Source organism: Amblyomma americanum, chromosome 2, assembly GCF_052857255.1.
Source record: "Amblyomma americanum isolate KBUSLIRL-KWMA chromosome 2, ASM5285725v1, whole genome shotgun sequence".
In the NCBI taxonomy this organism is placed as follows: Eukaryota; Metazoa; Arthropoda; class Arachnida; order Ixodida; family Ixodidae; genus Amblyomma; species Amblyomma americanum.
Genome location: NC_135498.1, coordinates 40,223,515 through 40,243,055, shown reverse-complemented (window position 1 = coordinate 40,243,055; position 19,541 = coordinate 40,223,515). Strand labels below are relative to the sequence as shown.

The following is a 19,541-nucleotide window of genomic DNA, read 5'->3' as shown; positions in this document are numbered from 1 at the left end:
GGCGTCGTGAAGTTCCTGCGCCTAAGCCACCACTCTGTAGCGGTGATTATGCGTTCCTGAACTCATCTGATCGCGTTATTTTAGCCGAGATATCTTTAAAAATTGCTTTGTTCATAGATTTTTAAAGAATCGCTCACATCAATCTAAACGTACGAAATCTTCAACAATGACGACACATCTCATTACATGAACATTTCTTCTTAGCTGTAACATGGCATCTCTTTATATTTTTACACATGAGGCCTTTACTATAAATCTCTCGGTTACTGATCTCTCGCTACACGTATAGATCTTCTTTCCGCATACACTAACCTTTACAAGTTTCTCTCCTTTTGGCAATAAACTTACAGAATGATTTGCAGTGTTACGCTGCACTACTGACGATGTTAATTAATTTTGCACAGAGTGGTCATTACTGTCAAAGTTAAGTTTTTTATTCAAGCATCTTTCAGGTAAAAAAAATCTACAATTAACTTCCCACTGATCATCATCACACAACTGGGAAAGACATTCATTTATGCTTCCCTTGGTTTCGGCGACTGTGGGCTTTCATGTTTATGTTCCCATAATTCATGTAAATCGAGACTGTAATTCTGGTTATTGAAGTGATATCCTGAACAAATACACGAAAGTAACTAAAGATATAATTTTCCGTCTGTGTGATGAGAGCCTTTATTTAAATTTAGCTTTCTTAATTTGTGCATTTGGCTGGGCGGGCGCAGTAGTCCGGAGCCTATTTCCAGACAGCGCTTCCCGCCTTAAAAAAATTCAATTTACAAAACTTTGGTCTACAAACCAAGACAATGACTGAAAGACGGCAGATGTTGCTCAATTAGATTTTCGCTATGGTTGCCGAGTTGATGCCCTGAAGAGGTTCAGGAATTTTATACCTGTGATTGCTCGCTTAACAGCGCAACCAAGCTACCATTTATTTATTTATTTATTTATTTATTTATTTATTTATTTATTTACTTATTTATCTATCTATTTATTTATTTATTTATTTATTTATTTATTTATTTATTTAAACACCCTTTTCGCGAATTTCGCACTCTGCACCATGACTTTCACTGGAAGAGCTCTGACTTCAGCACTAGCCCTGTAAGGAATTCTGAAGCAAATTCACATTCTTCATCCAAGCAGTTGCGAGCGTATTCTCTTGCTACTGGCCATAGGGGTCAAAACTGGCCTAAAAAAAAAGCGCGCGTTGTTTGCTTCTCATCTCTTACTGCTTCATCATCACCGGTGGCAATTAAGGATGCAACCTTAAGAGAATGAAGAGGGGAAATGGTCACGTGATTCCGCTATCGTGGTGTGGAAAGGCGCAATGTGTCCTACCCTCGCGAGCCCCCTGATCACCGCTCAGGCTCGGCTGCATGGAATCTTTTACAGCGCAGCTGTTACTGGCACGTCTGCCGGCTGAGCGTCGATGGTGGTGGTGTAAACAGATCACGTGTCCTCTCCGACGCTTTTCTACGGTTTTCATAGTCATTTCACCACTCAAGTGACCGCTTCCCCGCCGCTTCCGATTGGTTCTCCAAATCATGACATTATCATTAAGGGTATATACGACGGTGCTCGCCTCACCCTCATCAGTTCACTCCTTCCAGTGCCATGGAGCGTGTGTACACACAAAAAAAAGTTCATCGGGTGCAGAAATAACCCACTAGCGTTGCGCTGTAATAAGTACAACGTATCGCAATCGTCCCACTACTGTTTTTTTTTCTTTCGGGCTCTGAAGTGAAGCCTTCCGTTTCGTCCTCAGCACAGTAACACTATGTCCACTCAACCAAGCAAGCCCAAGCGATTCGTTAATTCGTCCGATATCAGATCCCATGGTGCAGACCTTCTGGAATCTTGAGTGCCGGTTCTGTGGGCGCACAGGGGACCACTACGCCAACGAGCCACCTCCTCGTGACAGGCACAGTGACTTGCCTTCAACGTGACGGGTCACTAGTGGACAGGTCATTGATCACGCTCTGTTTCGCCTTCTCAGAGGCGGCTGTCATGTCATAAAGAATGGTGGCGCTGCTCACGCAGTCGATTGATTTTGTAAATATTAAAAGTAAGCAGAAATAATCGTGCGCACCAGATCTACAGCTCAAAGTTTTAAGATTTGCGGCTATGGAAAGCTCGACGACGAAGAGCTTTAAAAAGTGCACTCTAAGTAGTCCGAGGCTGAGAGAGTGGTGTCTACGCTCCCAGAGCTCAAGATAGCTGATAACAACTGCTGTGTTCTTTAGCTTGCATGTTGTTTTAGCGCTTACTTTCTCACCGCGACACATGAGCGGGATTGAAATTAGTTCAGCAAGAATTTTTCACCTGGCTTATATACCCGTATCGATAGTACACTGTGGATAACACTTATTTTCATAACCATTTTTTTCCTTCGAAAACACGTGGAGGTTGGAAGCGCCAGGAACGGCTCCCTCAGTCCTACGTTCTTCTTTTTTTTTTATAACGTCACTTGCATTGACTGCGGAAATAAGAAGAGGCAGCAGCGTAGGCGGCGTGTACGCACCGTTATCTCCCAGCACTTTCGCACCGTCACGAGTCGATGATGCAGGGGCATATCGCAGGGCCACTTGCCTCGACGACGTCCGCTGCCACGCCTAAACAATGCGCGCTCTTCCCGAGCGCCGTCACTGCCGCTACTACGCTGCCAAGGCGTCGTAACGTCGGCAGCTTTTCGTGGGCTAGGCGCGGGATCGGTGAAGTTCTGTGCAGTAGCAGGGAAGTCGCGTTGTTCGTGGTGTGCCCAGACAACGGGAGCGAACGCATTAGAATTTTGCCCCGCCGTAAGCATCGTCTCTATTCTGAGCCCTTTACGACAACAAAGCTTTGATTTAATCTTGCATTTACTATCGCATATACAAACAAGTATCGCTATGAGAACACTGCCTACAAAACGGACACAACAGTGAAAAGTTATAAGCGTTCGCAGAAGCCGTGATTATAAAAGTATGCTCTGTTCTGGACGGTCTAATCAAGATCCGCATCGACTCTCGTGCTATAAATAAACCATTTGAGCCTAAAAAAAAACACAACCAAAGAACCGTGGGCGGATTTATCCCCCTTCTCGTCCTCTTTGAGCGAGAAACGTTCTTAGATATTTGCAGAATCACCCTTAACCCTCTGCTTTCAGCAAATCAATCTGATGAATGCACCGCGAATATCCAGCACCGACCTGTCTCCCAGCCAACACATCCAATCTTAGTGTTCCATAATTACGCCCCTTATGTTTGCTGAGCTACAGAAACTTGGAATGCTTTGCGCTCCGAGTCGAAGTTGCGAGCGTCAGTGGGGTCGCCTTACTCGCCCTCGATCACGAGCACTGCATACAACTATTGGGCGAGCGAAGACCGCGACAGAGGACGGCGCTGCCATCGCGTGATCACCGGGCTGACGACACTGGCCGTCGCCGTCAAATCGACGCGCCCTTGATCTTTCCCTCATTGTTCTTTAATTGGGCGAGGGAGGCTGGCGGGACGTTGCGTAAGAGTGCGGGACGCTGGTCCGCGCGTGTGTGTTTATTTCGCATAACTGCGCGAGCACGTGCACAAGGATGCCGTGTTTAGTCAGTCGACCTCACCTCCTTGCCACTAATGACTCTTGCTACGCGTCCTCCGTTCTTAGTTTAATAGAAACTCAAGAAATTCGTTCCAAGCTTATTTTGACGCTAAAGTGGCTGGCATTGTGTTCATGAGGCGAATGTGCAGCCCCCCGTATGTGACTGTATGTCTCAAGGACTCCGCGGCGACTAAAAAAAGAATGCTTACCGCAAACAGCAGGTAGATAAAAGTCGAACCACGGACCCCGTGACTGCAATTCCGGCGTCGGAGCGCTCGCGGCGGAATTCCGCCGAAGCTGTAGTCCTTTTTTTAAAAAAAAAGCGCTAGCTGTTACTACTTACGCTTGTCAGGGACGTCCCTATCAGCAATGAAGGTCAAATTTACCAAGACAGTTCCCACGTGATCACACTGTATCACAAAGCAACAGTGGGCGCGTAGCGCCTCATCCGTTATGTGAATTTTCGATCCGTTTTATATGTGCCAGATAGTGGCTACCGAAGTGGGACCCCCTACCCCGGAACCACCATTTGCATAAATTTGGGGTCCACCCGTTTGACGCAGCATGCTCGAAGTGGTGTCAAATGACTTGGCGTGTTATTGAGGATAAAATTACTAATTGAGATGAAGCCCAAAATATGTGTGGGGTCCGCAACGACGACCTTTCCAATCCCAAACCGTACATTCTGAGGACCTTCAGACGGCCACTACGGCCGAACTTCCTCGACCACTGACTACTGATCCGGAGTTCCCGGGTTCGAACCCGACCGCGGCGGCTGCGTTTTTATGGAGGAAAAACGCTAAGGCGCCCGTGTGCTGTGCGATGTCAGTGCGCGTTAAAGATCCCCAGGTGGTTGAAATTATTCCGGAGCCCTCCACTACGGCACCTATCTCTTCCTTTCTTCTTTCACTCCCTCCTTTATCCCTTCCCTTACGGCGCGGTTCAGGTGTCCAACGATATATGAGACAGATACTGCGCAATTTCCTTTCCCCAAAAAACCAATTATTATTATTATAAGTAGTGTAGGCGAAGATTTTTTTTTTTTTTCAAACGAGAAAAAGTTCAGCCGCCGCGGTGGCTCAGTCAGTGGTTACGGCGCTCGGCAACTGAGTCGGAGACCCCGGGTCCAAACCCGGCCGCGGCGGCCGCGTTTCTATGGAGGCGAAACGCAAAAAGTGACTCCGCCAACACTGCCTCAGTGTTCGACTTAGAGAGTTAGCTACGGGAGCTTCAAGTGTTTACATCGGTGTGCTCAGCAAACGTGGATCGAGAAGACCAAATCCAAACATTCACGCGTTTCCTTTCCGGAGACGCGGGTTCGATCCCGGCCGCGACGGTCGAATTTCGATGGAGGCGAAATTCTAGAGGCCCGTGTACTGTGCGAGGTCAGTGCACGTTAAAAAAAACAGGTGGTCGAAATTTCCGGAGCCCTTCACTACGGCGTCTCTCATAGTCTGAGTCGCTTTGGGACGTTAAACCTTCATAAGCCATAAACCTTTCCCTAAACATGCCTTGGATGGATGGATGGATGGATGGATGGATGGATGGATGGATGGATGGATGGATGGATGGATGGATGGATGGATGGATGGATGGATGGATGGATGGATGGATGGATGGATGGTGAAACAAATTGCGCTGGTTGGGATTTTGCCCCGCGGCGGATGAGCCCGGCGACGGGACTCCGTCCTAAAACCTTTTTCTAAACCGATAATTGCTGATTTGCCCCCAAAAGCTGTCGAGATATTTGCTTTTCAATTTTCTACTTCGCTTTCTCCTTGTAAGAAACAAGCAGCACCATCTACCCTATAGATTTTGCACTATTATTGCGATTTACAGCCACCATCGGTATATCCGGCATATTTCTTCGTTATATCTGTTCACAAATTTTTCTAAACATCTGCATCACAACACGAAGAATCTTTTTGACACTATCCGGAACCCCCTGCGACAAACGGTTCGGCCATAATGGCCGTCTGAAGATCCTCGGAATGCAGGGTTTGGGGCCGGAAAGGTCGTGGAATCCCACACCTATTTTGGGCTTTATTTAATTTAGTTATTTTATTTTCAGTAACATTCCAAGTCATTTGGTACACTTCGGATATTCTGCGTCAAACAGGTGGCCCCCAAATTTTATGCAAATGGTGGTCCCGGGGGTCGCACTTTGATGGCCGCTATACTGGCACATAACGGATCGAAAGTATACCAGTCGAGGTTCTACGTGCCGATTGTTGCTATGTCATATAGCGTAGTCACGTTTTGTCACCTTGACCTTCATTGCAGACAGACGCGTCCTTGAAAAGCGTCCTTGAAAAGACGCGCGTGGGCTGTGCGATGTCAGTGCACGTTAAAAGTTCCCTGGTAGTGTAAATTATTCCGGACTCCTCCACTACGGCATCTTATCTCTCTATTCTCTCACTGCCTCCGTTATACCTTCCCTTTCGGCGTTGTTCAAGCGTCCATCGAGATGCGAGACAGATACTGCGCCATATCCTTTAATAATAATAATAATAATTGGTTTTTTGGGGAAAGGAAATGGCGCAGTATCCGTCTCGCATCTCGGTGGACGCTTGAACAACGCCGAAAGGGAAGGGATAAAGGAGGCAGTGATAGAATAATAATAATAATTGGTTTTTTGGGGAAAGGAAATTGCGCAGTATGTGTCTCATGTATCGTTGGACACCTGAACCGCGCCGTAAGGGAAGTGATAAAGGAGGGAGTGAAAGAAGAAGGGAAGAAGAGGTGTCGTAGTGGAGGGCTCCGGAATAATTTCGAGCACCTGGGGATCTTTAACGTGCACTGACATCGCACAGCACACGGGCGCCTTAGCGTTTTTCCTCCATAAAAACGCAGTCGCCGCGGTCGGGTTCTTTCCTCCAAATAATAATAATAATAATTGGTTTTTTGGGTGAAAGGAAATGGCGCAGTATCTGTCTCATATATCGTTGGACACCTGAACCGCGCCGTAAGGAAAGGGATAAAGGAGGGAGTGAAAGAAGAAAGGAAGTAATAGGCGCCGTAGTGGAGGGCTCCGGAATAATTTCGACCACCTGGGGATCTTTAACGTGCACTGACATCGCACAGCACACGGGCGCCTTAGCGTCTTTCCTCCATAAAAACGCAGCCGCCGCGGTCGGGTTCGAACCCGGGAACTCCGGATCAGTAGTCGAGCGCCCTAACCACTGAGCCACCGCGGCTTCAAAAAAGTTTATGAGCAATTTTTTATATATTGCAATATTTCCCTATAACATTAAATATATCCGCAGATCTTCTGTCACACCCACCGCTGTGGCCCAGTAGTTAGGGCGCTCGGCTACTGAGCCTGAATACCCGGGTTCGAACCCGACCGTGGCGGCCGCGTTTCGATGAAGGCAAAACGCAAAAAAAAATTGGCAGAGGCTTAGCTCCGCTATACCAGGATATACGTAGCGGGAGGTACGTTTTCCTGGCTGAGCTTGTTGTTGGCACTGTATGTTTAGCAATGAGAGACATGTCCGCTTGAAATGTCCGGGTCGCAGATGCACTTTCGGAAACTGGAATGGTGTGATCAGTCATACGACGGGCCTTCACATCCTCTTCGGTTGGTTGCCGTTGACTGACGTCTTCCATAGGCTCCATCTCGGCGGCTATGAGGCGTCTATTACGCTCGGCAGTCTGGCGTCTCCATTTGGCAAAGCGTTCCTCTCTCTGTTCGGGCGTTTCCGCTGCTCTCTTCGCCTTCTGACGCTCATTCTTTGCTTTTTGAGTAGCCAACTGCCAGGCGACAACCTCAGGATTGGAAGAGTTAACGTTCTCTTGTCTATTCCGCCGTTTAGGCGGTAGTGACGAACGCGGCGCAGCTGTGGGATCTCTCTGGTTACGATAGTATCGGCGCATGCGCACAACTGCTCATCCGCGTGACGTCACATTCAGCTTCGACGGTGGAGCAGGCGCGCGGCAGCGGCGACGGCGGCGACGAAGCACGTGGCGCACCCACTCCTTCTCCCCGGTTGCCATGGTAACGGTGCATGCGCACAACTGGTCTCTGCCATGTACCATGGTCATGGCGCATGCGCACAACTGACCTCTCGCATGCACCGCGAAATGCTCGACTGCTAGCCTAGTGTAGCTCTCGCTACAAAAGGCGCCCGTGTGTTGTGCGATGTCAGTGCGCGTTAAAGAACGCCAGGTGGTCGAAATTATTCCGGAGCCCTCCACTACGGCATCTAATCTATTTTCTCACTGCCTCGTTTATCCCTTCCCTTTCGGCGTTGTTCAGGTGTCCACCGAGATGCGAGACAGATACTGCGCTATTTCCTTTCCTCCAACCCAATTTCAAAAAGTTTGAGCAATTTTTTATATATTGCAGTATTTCTCTATAACAATGAATATATAATAATAATCATAATCATTGGTTTTTAAGGGAAGGAAATGGCGCAGTATCTGTCTCATATATCGTTGGACACCTGAACCGCGCTGTAAGGAAAGGCAAATAGGAGGGAGTGAAAAAACGAAGGAAGAGAAATGTGCCGTAGTAGAGGGCTCCGGAATAATTTCGACCACCTGGGGATCTTCAACGTGCACTGACATCGCACAGCACACGGGCGCCTTAGCGTTTTGCCTCCACAAAAACGAACCGACCGCGGCGGCTGCGTTTTTATGGAGGAAAAACGCCAAGGCGCCCGTGTGCTGTGCGATGTCAGTGCACGTTGAAGATCCCCAGGTGGTCGAAACTATTCCGGAGCCCTCCACTATGGCACCTCTTTCTTCCTTTCTTCTTTCACTACCTCCTTTATCCCTTCCCTTACGGCGCGGTTCAGGTGTCCAGCAATATATGAGACAGATACTGCGCCATTTCCTTTCCCCCAAAACCAATTATTATTATTATTATTATTATTATTATTATTATTATTACCCTTAAAGACCAGCGGTTATCTTGCCTTCGCAGTGTACATGCCCTGCCCAAGCCCATTTCTTCCTCTTGATTTCAACTAGGATGTCATTAACACGCAGAAAGTTAGGTGGGCGGATGAGATTAGGAAGTTTGCAGGCATAGCGTGGGCGCAGCTGGCAGAGGACAGGGTTAATTCGAGAAACATGGGAGAGGCCTTTGCCCTGCAGTGGGTGTATTCAGGCTGCTGATGATGATATATGTAGCCCTACTTCCGTGTTTGCTTGCCATGCATATAGCTCATGCCCATTAGATGTCATCACATATGTGCATACAGTGATATGCAGCCCTAATGATTGTCCACATTACATCTCTGTTCAGTATGACACCTTCAGTTTTAGCGCCTCTCTGTATGTCAGTGTATCCTTTTCGTGCGCACGTTGAGGACGAAAGCTGTAAGCGCACATTGGCTCTCCACGGTGACACTGGTCACTTGTCAGGTCAAAGTCAAAGGTCAAGGTCAAAGTCGAGATGGTGTAACAACCACTGGTGTCGCCGCTGTAGCTAACGTCATGTGTCGAACTGACTACCACCAGTTATACTCATGGTTTGACCTTTAGCTACACTCAACGTCAAACTTGCGGCCCCGCTGACCTCTGGTTACATTTCAGGTCAAACTTGCGGCCCCGCTGACGGCTCGAAAAGCTGGCGTACTGAAGCTTTTCGCTTCAAAAAAAAAAAAAACTATTTCACTCCCTCCTTTATCCCTTCCCTTACGGCGCGGTTCAGGTGTCCAGCGATATATGGGACAGATACTGCGCCATTTCCTTTCCCCCCAAAACCAATTATTATTATTATTATTATTATTATTATTATTATTATTATTATTATTATTATTATTATTATTATTATTATTATCATCAACATTGAGGCCCATTGAAAAAGAACGCTTTATCCGCTAAGGCTCGTTGTTTATCTGCCGAACCCGAGTGAAGTCAAGCACTTCAGGAACGACGGGGAGGGTAAAGAAAATGGGGATAGGTAATGGCGGCATTACACGAGTACAGGATGTGTTCTACATCGGCCCTGATCTCCGGACAGTTGAGTCATTTAGCTGTGCCACGCTATCCGAGTTTGCAGAGCATTAGTGGAGTGAGGAGAGTGTTAGTTTGAACTCTGCGAGGGCCGTGTGCTTGTTCCTTGTTGAATGACAATTTGTTTTGGGGTAAGATTGTGCGGTTGTCCCTGATGCTCTGGTAGTGTTCAATTTTGCTCTTTTATCGTGCGGCATCTTCCGCCTAAGTTGGATTTGGCTATGGGATCGAGGGCGCCAGGATGTTAATTTCGCGGGCCTGTTGATAAACAAGCTCATTTGTTTCGATCCAAGCACGACCAGGTATCGAACGGAAGTTGATTGCAATGTCCGGATTGCACTTCCATGATTCTATTAGAGCGCCAAGCTGGCGGGTTTTCAGTAGTCGGCGCTGTACGTGGCGAATGGCTTTGCTGGGGTCGCTGTATATGTTGATGTAAGTGGTCTGCCGTTTAGGGAGTAGAGAGGCTTCTTGAATGACATATATTGTTGCGCGAGTTTCTAGAGTGATAATGCAGGGAGGATCACTCAGCTGTGTGGGTGGTCAGTGCTGTCTTTCCGGGCGCATATATTGCATACGCCTATGAACCCTTATCAGATCGTGTGGGGTCCGTGTATATCGTTATATATGTCCTGTCCCTATATTGATGGTTTGCCTGCGCTTGACACCTACCGTCATGGAGGTGTGGCGCCATGTTTTTTGGAATGTTTGGAAATGCAATGTCGCGTGGTAGCTGAGGGCTTTGGCCAACTGGTGTCACATTTATGGGGGTGATGCCGCTCGTTTCAAAATGCAGCATCCCTGCTCCATACACGACACATGCACTAATTGCCAGTGTCTGTGTTGTGTTAGTTCGGCGAGAGTGTGAAAGTTGTCAGTGCATTGGAGTCGCAGAGTTGAGGTGTATATGGGTAGACTAGGGCGGACTGGTGAAGGGTACTGAGTGAAGATTCGAGTTTTCTAGTTTGCGTTTGTATTAGAGTTGGGAAAGGGGCGGTGGACAACAGCCTGCTGTTCACAAGCGCAGTTACGAGCTGCGTAGCGTGATCTTCTCTAAGCCCGTGTTTTTTGCTAAGGATACATCGGATTAGGTGTGTGAGAATTCTACAGTAGGTGGAACCAGCGAAACTGAAGCAGGACAAGAACAAGCAGGCACACACACACAACACTGCTATTTTTGTCCGACGTCAGTTTCGCTGGTTCCGCCTTCTGTGCATTATGAACCAACTAGCCCAACAATTTACTCAATTTCTAAAGTATTTCTTACATTTTATAACGTAAGAGTATGGATTGTTGTTTTTGTGTGTGATGGATCCGAGTATTCGGAACGATGTCACTTTTGGAATATGTTTGCCTAATAGGCTTAGTTGCATCATAGCTCTGATTTTCTTTTGACATTGTGGTCGATTGATTCTGAGGAGTTCTAACTTTTCTGCTGAAGATTGCAGTCCACCTTTATGTAAGTTGTTCACTATGGTCTCTATGCCTTCCTAGATAGATGTTTCAACGTCCTTTGGACATCCGATTTCGCACCTTAGGGTAAGGTCGGCGTACAAACTGGGTCGAATGTTTGGGATGGTGGATAAGGGAATGTGGCCGATGGCGGCAGGGAGTCAAGTGGGCGCATGACATAAGGAATTTTTTTGCGATAGCGTAGCCACGGCTGGCGATCGACTAGGATAATTGGAGATCTATGGGAGAGGTATTGGTACTGCAGTAGATGTAACCAGGATTGATGGCGCTGACAGCCAGTCTCGCAAATTTCAGTGACGCCTGTCAGTACTTCATGTTTCCGAGCTCGCCCTCAAAAGCTGGACATCAAAACTGAAGAGCGCTACTTTTCTGATCAGATGTGCGATGAGACATGAAGAGTGTTTGGTTTGGAGGATGGAGAGCGCCTCATTTGTATTTTTTTAAATCTCTAGAACCGCGTTGCCTGAAATGCTGATCTTACTCTGCTGTAAACTCGTAAGGACACTGCTGACCCGCCATGCTTCCGCGTCCCTTTGGTCTCAAGGCCTTTTAAGAAGCATGTTGCTTCCTAAGAGACTACAGAGGAGATATGGCTGCGTAAAAAAAAAACATTTGTGAACTCTGCGTTCTCAGTGGTTGAAGAGGCTGGGTGTGGACATCCGCAAGCAAGGAGCATTCGCGCCTCGTGCAACGCCACTAGAGAAACTCGACCTAACCCTACGCGAAGAGTGACCATGTGCTTAACACCGGGCAGTAGCCTTGCAGTCTTAGTAGAGTGTGAATCTTGCGCGTTCGAGAAGAGCGGGCAGGTCTGTGCGAAACTAAAAAAAAGAAAAGACTGTGCTGTATTGCAAGAGAGTGCGGTCTCCTCGTGGGCTGCTTATCGCGCGACGGCATCCGCTCCTGCGAGAGCCGGCAAGCCACGCGGACACTCCACTCCGATAAAAAAGCTTGAAGCGGCTTCAAGCAGCTCTGCGGGAATTGCAACGAGGAAGGAGCGATCGTGCGACGCATGCAAGTTTATCAGCAAGTTGATGTCTGTGTGTATACGGTTACAAACTTCTGATTATGCTGTATGAGAAAGGGCGAAACGTATAACCTCAACTCCTAGCTCTTCTTTTCGTCACATGAGAGTCGTTTTTATTTATTATCGGAATGGCGCAAATCTTGTGTTCATAAGAGGGATCGGACGTTGCAGGTTCGATCACAATCTTGGCGAGTGTGTCTCGATAAGCAATGATTGCTAAAGCGCTTACGCATCAAAGTTCTCGTGTGCGTTGAGGCTTGCGGGTGTAGCTTTCTATGAGGGAACCACCGTGTGATCTCTTGGGGACAGTCACTAAGGAAGTTGGTATAGGTCCAACGACAAGGCATCCTATCCCGTATCCTGCATGCGCTATACGTGTCCTATATATTACTGCATGAATGCAAGGCTTCCTATGGAGAGGACGGAACTATGAAAATCTTATAGCAGTGTGCTTATCCTGACAGCCGCTTTTTCCCCCGAAAACTGAAATTCAATAACAAGCGCCCCGCCGCGGTGGCTCAGTGGTTAGGGCGCTCGACTACTGATCGGAGTTCCCGGGTTCGAACCCGACCGCGGCGGCTGCGTTTTTATGGAGGAAAAACGTTAAGGCGCCCGTGTGCTGTGCGATGTCAGTGCACGTTAAAGATCCCCAGGTGGTCGAAATTATTCCGGAGCCCTCCACCACGGCACCTCTTCTTCCTTTCTTCTTTCACTCCCTCCTTTATCCCTTCCCTTACGGCGCGGTTCAGGTGTCCAAAGATATATGAGACAGATACTGCGCCATTTCCTTTCCCCAAAAACCAATTTAAAAAAAAATAACAAGCGCCATCCGCCTGTTGTCCTTGAGCATAGTGAACCGGAACGGCAATAGACGACATCTATAATAAAGAGGGATATTATAGATAACCAGTCGCAGTATTGACGCGTTTCATAATTTGCCCTGATTATTGCAGTGTGTATGTGAATCTTTTTTGCTGTTCATGTTGTAAATTGCCACCAGTGTATGGCACTTTAAATTGTGAGCTTGTGTGCGGCCTGCCTGCGCTGTACGTAATTATTTATTTTTCACGTGGCTTTTGTAAAGGCCCCAAACATTTTCAAGCTATTTTTCTTAGCTTCTGACCTGTGGCCTATGTAGTGAACATGTGCGTATGTTTCGGAATAAAAGCATTTCGTACTGCATAATTCAATTTATTTTGCAGGGCAGGAAACTCGAAAAGGTCGTTTCAGTGCATTTACTCTCTTTCCGCGTTTCATTACCCGGAAATACTCAACTATACCTGCTCCACACTCAGTGTGTCGAATATTGCAGGTGCATGAAACTAAATAGAGCGCGCTTCGCTTGTTTTAACCGTGCACGACATGAGTGCTGCTATTCATTTGGCTTCAGAGTGCACACAAAGCCTGAGCAGTATAAGGACATAGGTACCAACTTATACTGTCACTTTCCCATGTCGCGCGAAGCCGTGGAAGGCCTTTTTCATTGGCCGCCGCTGAAGGGTATATTTGACGAATGAACAGTCGAGCAGTGAAAAGCCCGAGATCCGTTAACAGTCGCTTCTCTCTTTCCTTCCAAACAACGAAAAAAAAAAAAGGGGGGGGGGGGTGACCGAAGACTTCATCAACAAACCCGAAGTTATCATTGTCCTCTTAAATCTGTTCTCATGCTACTCCAACGCAAATTTAACAAACAACGAAAGCTTTCCAATGCTGGCGCCTATCGCCAGATGTCACTGCCGCACCGCACAAGCTGTACAAGAGGAATCGCTCTGAGCGACACATATCTCCTCTACACCTACCCCTCTCCCTCCCGCACCCATAGCGACAATCTGCTCTTTCCGCATGGCATACCCTCTCCTTCCACTACATTCTAGCCTCCTTCCCACAAACTTCGCTCCCGCTACACACACACAGCACGTGTTCGGCCCGAACCCCCTCTCCACATCCGAAGATCACAGCGGCGGCGGCGGCGGCAGCAACGCATAGCGCGCGGGTCGGAAAACGCAGCCGCAGGCTTCGACGCCGAGCGGCCGTGCCTCGAGGCCACCGTGTCGTCTCCTGCTGCAGCCAGGGCAAGAAGAAAGCCGTCGATCGAGCGCGCGTGTCCGTTATAACGAACGTTCGTAATAACCGATCACTGTTCCCTTTACTGTAACCGTAGGCAGCTGCGAGGGCACCCCGCAATCGCCCTGCTGCTGCCAGCGCGCATCAATTTACGACGAGCTTTCTCGTGTCGTCGACGTCGGCGCAGAAAAGCAGCTACAACGGGGCAGCGAGCAAACAACGAGCATCGAGGCGCGCATTCGATGATTGGGGGTTAGTAAGTGCATCGTTTGCGAATGTGTGAAGGAAGCTGCGGGCGTTCTATCAAACGGCGTCGTGACGCTCTCTTCCTGTAACGTGATTTTTGGCCTCGACGGGTGATTTCTGAGTTTCCTCCCAGGTAGGCTGCCTCCCGTGCCTTGCGCTTCGGGCCCGAGAAGAACTGCGGGAAAGGAACTGCGTGCTAGGCGCAAGGTTCAACGAGAACTGAGCTCTGCCTCCTTTTTTGTGTTTGTGGTAGCTGTGATTGCATGAAGCACTGCCGAAGCAAATCGAGACTGGGATGACAGCACCTACGTTGCACTGCTTCAAAACAGCACAGTGGTCGTGACAATACGCGGAAGCTGAGATGGAAACGCGCGAATATCCTGCTACGTACGACTCACCACTGTTTATATTGGAGTTGTACAGTTAGAGGTGCGTACTGAATGGATTGTGGTGTTGCACAAAAGTGAAAACAAGTAGCCAGAGAGCTTATCATCGACTTCCACGTTCGCTACTTGGAAAGATCGGCGGGAAGTTCCTCTTCATACAGGACACAGCGCGCTTCTTTTGGAGAAGGTAAGCCTTCCAGTCATTCACCTTTCGTCCATTACACACTTTTTGCTCACTATACGCTCTAATATCTTTTTCCCGAAAAAAAAAGGAGCGTCTTTAAGAACCTGAACCCTGTGTATGAAAAACAACGTGCAAAGCCAAGCACGTGTTTTGGTTTTGTACTGCGCCGATCTAATGTTTACATCTGTTATAGAGCAGCACAGCATCGTTCCGTCTTGCATGTATGTTACGCAGCATTATTACTATGTCTCCCGGACGGTTTCACGGAAGGAGGAAAATGGCGCAATTACGGTTTCGTTTGCAATAATCCAGTAACTAATCGAGCAGTTTGTAATCTTCTGTCTGAGTTCATAGGAATGCATTTCTACGTTAACTTCAGTAGTTTCAATATCGTAGCCAATGGAAACACAAAGAGGAGAGTCCGAGTGACACCGCAAGATGACAAAGTCTCTGGTTAACTGAAGTCAGCTCATTTTTCACTATACGAAGGAACGCGATCATAGCTCACGTTAAGAAATGCCAGCCTGTTTTGTTTATAACGTTTCTTCGTCGGAAGTCTCGACATTTTCACGTTTATATATTTATTTATTTATTTATTTACATTACCCCTCAGGGCCAGTGGCATTACAGAGGGGGAGTGGTAAATGTACAAAAACAGTGAGAAAATACAGATGGTTACAAGAATATTTAAAAAGCATCTGAATATACAATGTTAGCTATTGGTACGCGGAACTGCTCATAATTTACAATGCCAGCAACTTCTGCGGGAAGGCGGTTCCAGTCACGTGAGGTTCGCGGCAGGAATGACTGCGAGAAGCATTTCGTGTTGCATGACACAATTCCAACTTTGAGAATATGATCAATACGGCGGGATACATAAGTTGGCGGGGGATGAGGTGATCACGTAAAGCAGGATGATGAAACAGCTTGTGGAACAGGGCGAGACGAAACACTTTTCTGCGCGATGTTAGTATATAGGGAGGCAGAGATTAGACGCTATATTTCCCGTTCGTATTTTAGTTGTCCGCAACACGAAATAATCTTTGTCTTTATTTGACGAGATTAGAATGACTACAGAGCAAAAATAACGGCTCTTTAATGCACAGGTTCCGGCATGCATTGGAAACGCTTTACATAATGTCGCATAAGGTTAATTGGTGTTCCTGAAGCACTGGGACGAATTTTCTGCTGTGTTTGCGAATGTTCATCGTTTTGCGGTGAAGCGAGCTAAAGAGGGCTCGCATTAAAATGGATATCAAGGTGTGCAGCGTACAGGAGAGCACAGTCCGATCGTGCAGAGCATATACCGTCGTGAGCAGCATGAAAGGGAACATTCTTTTCGCACAAAATTGCGAATTTTCTGGATATTTCTCCATTAATCTTGCAAATTACATCTGAAACAGAAAGAAAGTGGGCTTGTCGCACGTAATTATGGAGTAATCAATAAATGAATGCTCAAACTTTGCTCCCGCTAAGATTGCTCACGACTGCACATCTACTTGGTGCATGATCGGCACAGCAAAGGTAAATGGAATGGGCGCTGAGCACAGCCATTGCAGTCGTCTGACAGTGGAGCAGACGCAGCTTGGGCGGGAGGAGCACATTCATGTCAGAGTCACATGTCCCATTGTTCGTGCCACTTGATTAATGTTTTTAGATGCTTTAAAACTTCCGTCCCCGTCATCAGGTGTATAGCGCAAAACAAGCAAAAGGTCAGGCTTCGGGTAAACAAAAGTGCTACTATATCCGGGTACGCACGCGCAGTAGGGTTGTTTGCACTTCAGTTCAACTTTACAGAGGTTAAGGTTCGACTCAGTACACCATGCTGTCACGTATGTCCCTATGTTTGCTTTTTTTATATACATCCGCAAGAAATGCCTTAGGTACAGGACCAAACATCGGCCGTTCTGAAGGGATATCGGCCTTGTTTTGAGCACAAAAATATAAAGTATTCGTTAAGTGCTCTTTTAGTGATAAATAAAGAAGAGAATGGCTGTGTGATTTGAAGAATTTTTCATCACCGCCTTTCTTTCTAGGAGAGAGAAAAAAAAAGACCAACACGTAACAGTTGAAGCGAGTACACAAATAAGTTCTCCTTCAACCGTTACTCATCCGAATTCGCTGAAGTCGTTGTAAAGCTGATAGCTGTCTACATGGTATCAATATTGCAATAAAAAGCGTAACACGATGCTTTACTCAAGCGCAGAATGTGTTGTCTACGCCATGGGCACTCAACCACTATCTCCCTAGGCATCACAGCGCCAGTCAAACTATCTCCCTTACCCGGGATCCTAATTCCCGGGGCGGTGACATTGTCTAGCACCGGCTCAGAAAGTTACCAAACCACTTCTTCAGCATGCGAATACCACAAGCTTGAGTAACCGCTTACAGACACGCAGATATTTTGTTCTTTTCACTGTCCGGCCACAGCTACGCCATGCGCTTGACTGTTGCCTTTTGTAATCACTGGTATACTACCTTTCCCCCCTGTATTGTGTACGCATACGATTGTACGTTACGTCCGGCTAACTTCCCTGCGTTCCTCTTCTCCTTCGCTTTCCTCCTTTCTTCTTAAAGGGGCTGTGAAGGGGGCTCTAATAAAGTGTCGACATGCATGGGATATTGAAGCACACCGCTTCACGAATAGCGTCCAGCAAGGATTTTTTAAATGCGCTTTGTAGAAGCTGAGTTATGTGTAGTTAAAATTTGAATTTCAGCGTCTTCACGCCTTTCCCTCTCCTCTCGTCGCTTTTTGCACGCTGGAAGGTAGGCGCTCCTTCGCCGACCTCCCTCTGGGAGCGCAGCTTCCCGACCCGCCGGAGCTAAGCGGCTTATTGGCCGCGGCCACGGTAGCTGCCTGACGTCTGAAAGAATCTAACCAATGGCCACCTCTCACCACGTCTACGCAGATGCGGGGGACGAAGGAGGGTGCGAGCATGAAAAAGTCGCCGGGAAGGGCTCGCCAGCTTTGACGCGTGATTGTGGGTCGTCTGCTGCGTGTAGAAGAGTATTATTTGGCTCTTGTTCTCATGACAACACAGGGCAGTGATTAAGTGAGTTAATGTGCTCGTGTTTCAGAGCCCCTTTAACTCTACTGCTTGCTTTTCTTTATGGTAAGCTAGCCGCAAATTCTGAGTGGCTATGGCATTCTCCTCTGACCACAAAGTGGTAAGTTTTAATCCGATCTTCGCAGCTGCATTTAGATATAGACATGCAAAAAATACTCTTCCGCTGAGATTCAGGTGCAGGTGAAAGAACTGTAAGGGGTTTAATTATTCCACCGCCCTCCACTATGACTCACAAAGCAGATTTGGCGTGTATTTGTTAGTTAATCATTAATCATTATTCACCTATACTCAAAACAAAAATTCTGAAGAACATTGATCAGCGCAATGCTGCCTCGAAAGCTGTCAGCTTTCTTCAGTCGAGCTCTTATCCTGAACACAGGCTTGGTTGCATCCTCTGATCTTTTTCCAGTCACTAAAGATGTCCTTACTACTGCTACTTTCAACAAGTGAACAGAGTCGATCCTTGAATAGCCATCCGTGTTCGAGTTGTACTCCTAAATCCTTAGCATACACAAACTAGCTGAAACATGTTTATCGTGTACTAGTTGAAGCGTATACCACACAAATCCGTATTTATTATCGTCGTTATGATTATGAGCGGTCTTTAACGGCTAACGCACGCGCTCGACCCTAGCGGCCGAACGCAGCATCCATCAAAGTCATCGTTTTTTCGTGCCTCGACTAAGCAGAGTAAAACCCGGGGCGTGTTCCACGTGAGGCCACTCACTCGCCATGGCCAAAAACCAAGCGAACGATTAATAGCCACGTCCCGGTAGTTTATCGACATAAATAAAGTACAAATAAGGAAAAAGAGAGAGAGAAAGAAAACAGGAAGTCCGCAGCTGCAGGATTCCAGATAGAAGGCCGTAAAAGGCCCTCCTGATATCCGCGGCCGACACTATTACTTTCTCACTGTGTTTTTATTAGCGAGTCCTGTCTTATGTTTTCTTTTTTATTTATTTAGTCTCTCGAGCTCTGAGAGCGACCTACGCCGACAGCTGCGCCCGCATATGCGCGATATGCGAGAGTATCCGCACCAAAAAGAACAAAACTACAAAGAAGTGACGCATATCTGTCCGAGGAAGACCTTCTTCGACGGCACTGCCACCTGTTGAGAGCGGCATCGCGCCATTTACAGATTCGTGTCTTGTTTTTATGCGCTTTTGTGGGCTTGCTGGCTTCATTACTGCCTCTTTCTGCGGTTTCGGCGTAAAGCAGGAAACAGCGTTTTAACGAGCAAGCCGAAGAATGATGAATGTCGGAGAAAAACAAATTACAGTCTCTCTTGTCGCTGCTCGGCTTCCACTATCGAGGAAACTGTGGAAGTTTTTTGTGCTTCTATTTTCACCTCTTTTCTTTTTGTGTGCAAAAACATACAAACATTATTTGGCATAGTTGCTAGGTACTCAGCCGCACCGTGGTACAGAAATCACGAAAAAAATGTCACCTTTCATTGTGACACTAGCAACCTCTAATGTGAAGTCATCACTGCAATGCACTTCACGAGCCTATAGACCAACAAGAACAAAGTCGCAGCAAATCGTAATGTGTGATTAACA

At 47.3% G+C, this 19,541-nt stretch overlaps 2 protein-coding genes across 6 annotated transcripts in view; one reads left to right on the top strand and one right to left on the bottom strand.

Annotated features, from left to right (window-relative positions):
* Nucleotides 1-2,617, bottom strand: part of LOC144121069 (uncharacterized) — a 205,302-nt gene extending 202,685 nt beyond the window's left edge. The window contains exon 1 of one of the 2 annotated variants that reach the window (XM_077654010.1): nucleotides 2,522-2,617. In XM_077654010.1, the coding sequence (XP_077510136.1) occupies nucleotides 2,522-2,572 (51 nt within the window). In that variant the 5' untranslated portion in view covers nucleotides 2,573-2,617. The remainder of the gene's footprint in view (nucleotides 1-2,521) is intronic. The other variant, XM_077654006.1, reaches the window with a different exon arrangement.
* An 11,351-nt stretch (nucleotides 2,618-13,968) lies between these two features.
* LOC144121068 (solute carrier family 35 member G1-like) overlaps nucleotides 13,969-19,541 on the top strand; it is a 57,081-nt gene continuing 51,508 nt past the window's right edge. The window contains exon 1 of one of the 4 annotated variants that reach the window (XM_077654005.1): nucleotides 13,969-14,917. The gene's annotated coding sequence lies outside the window, so the exon portion shown is untranslated. Of the gene's footprint in view, nucleotides 14,918-18,058; nucleotides 18,083-19,541 lie in introns of those variants that run through there. The other 3 variants (XM_077654004.1, XM_077654002.1, XM_077654003.1) reach the window with 3 other exon arrangements.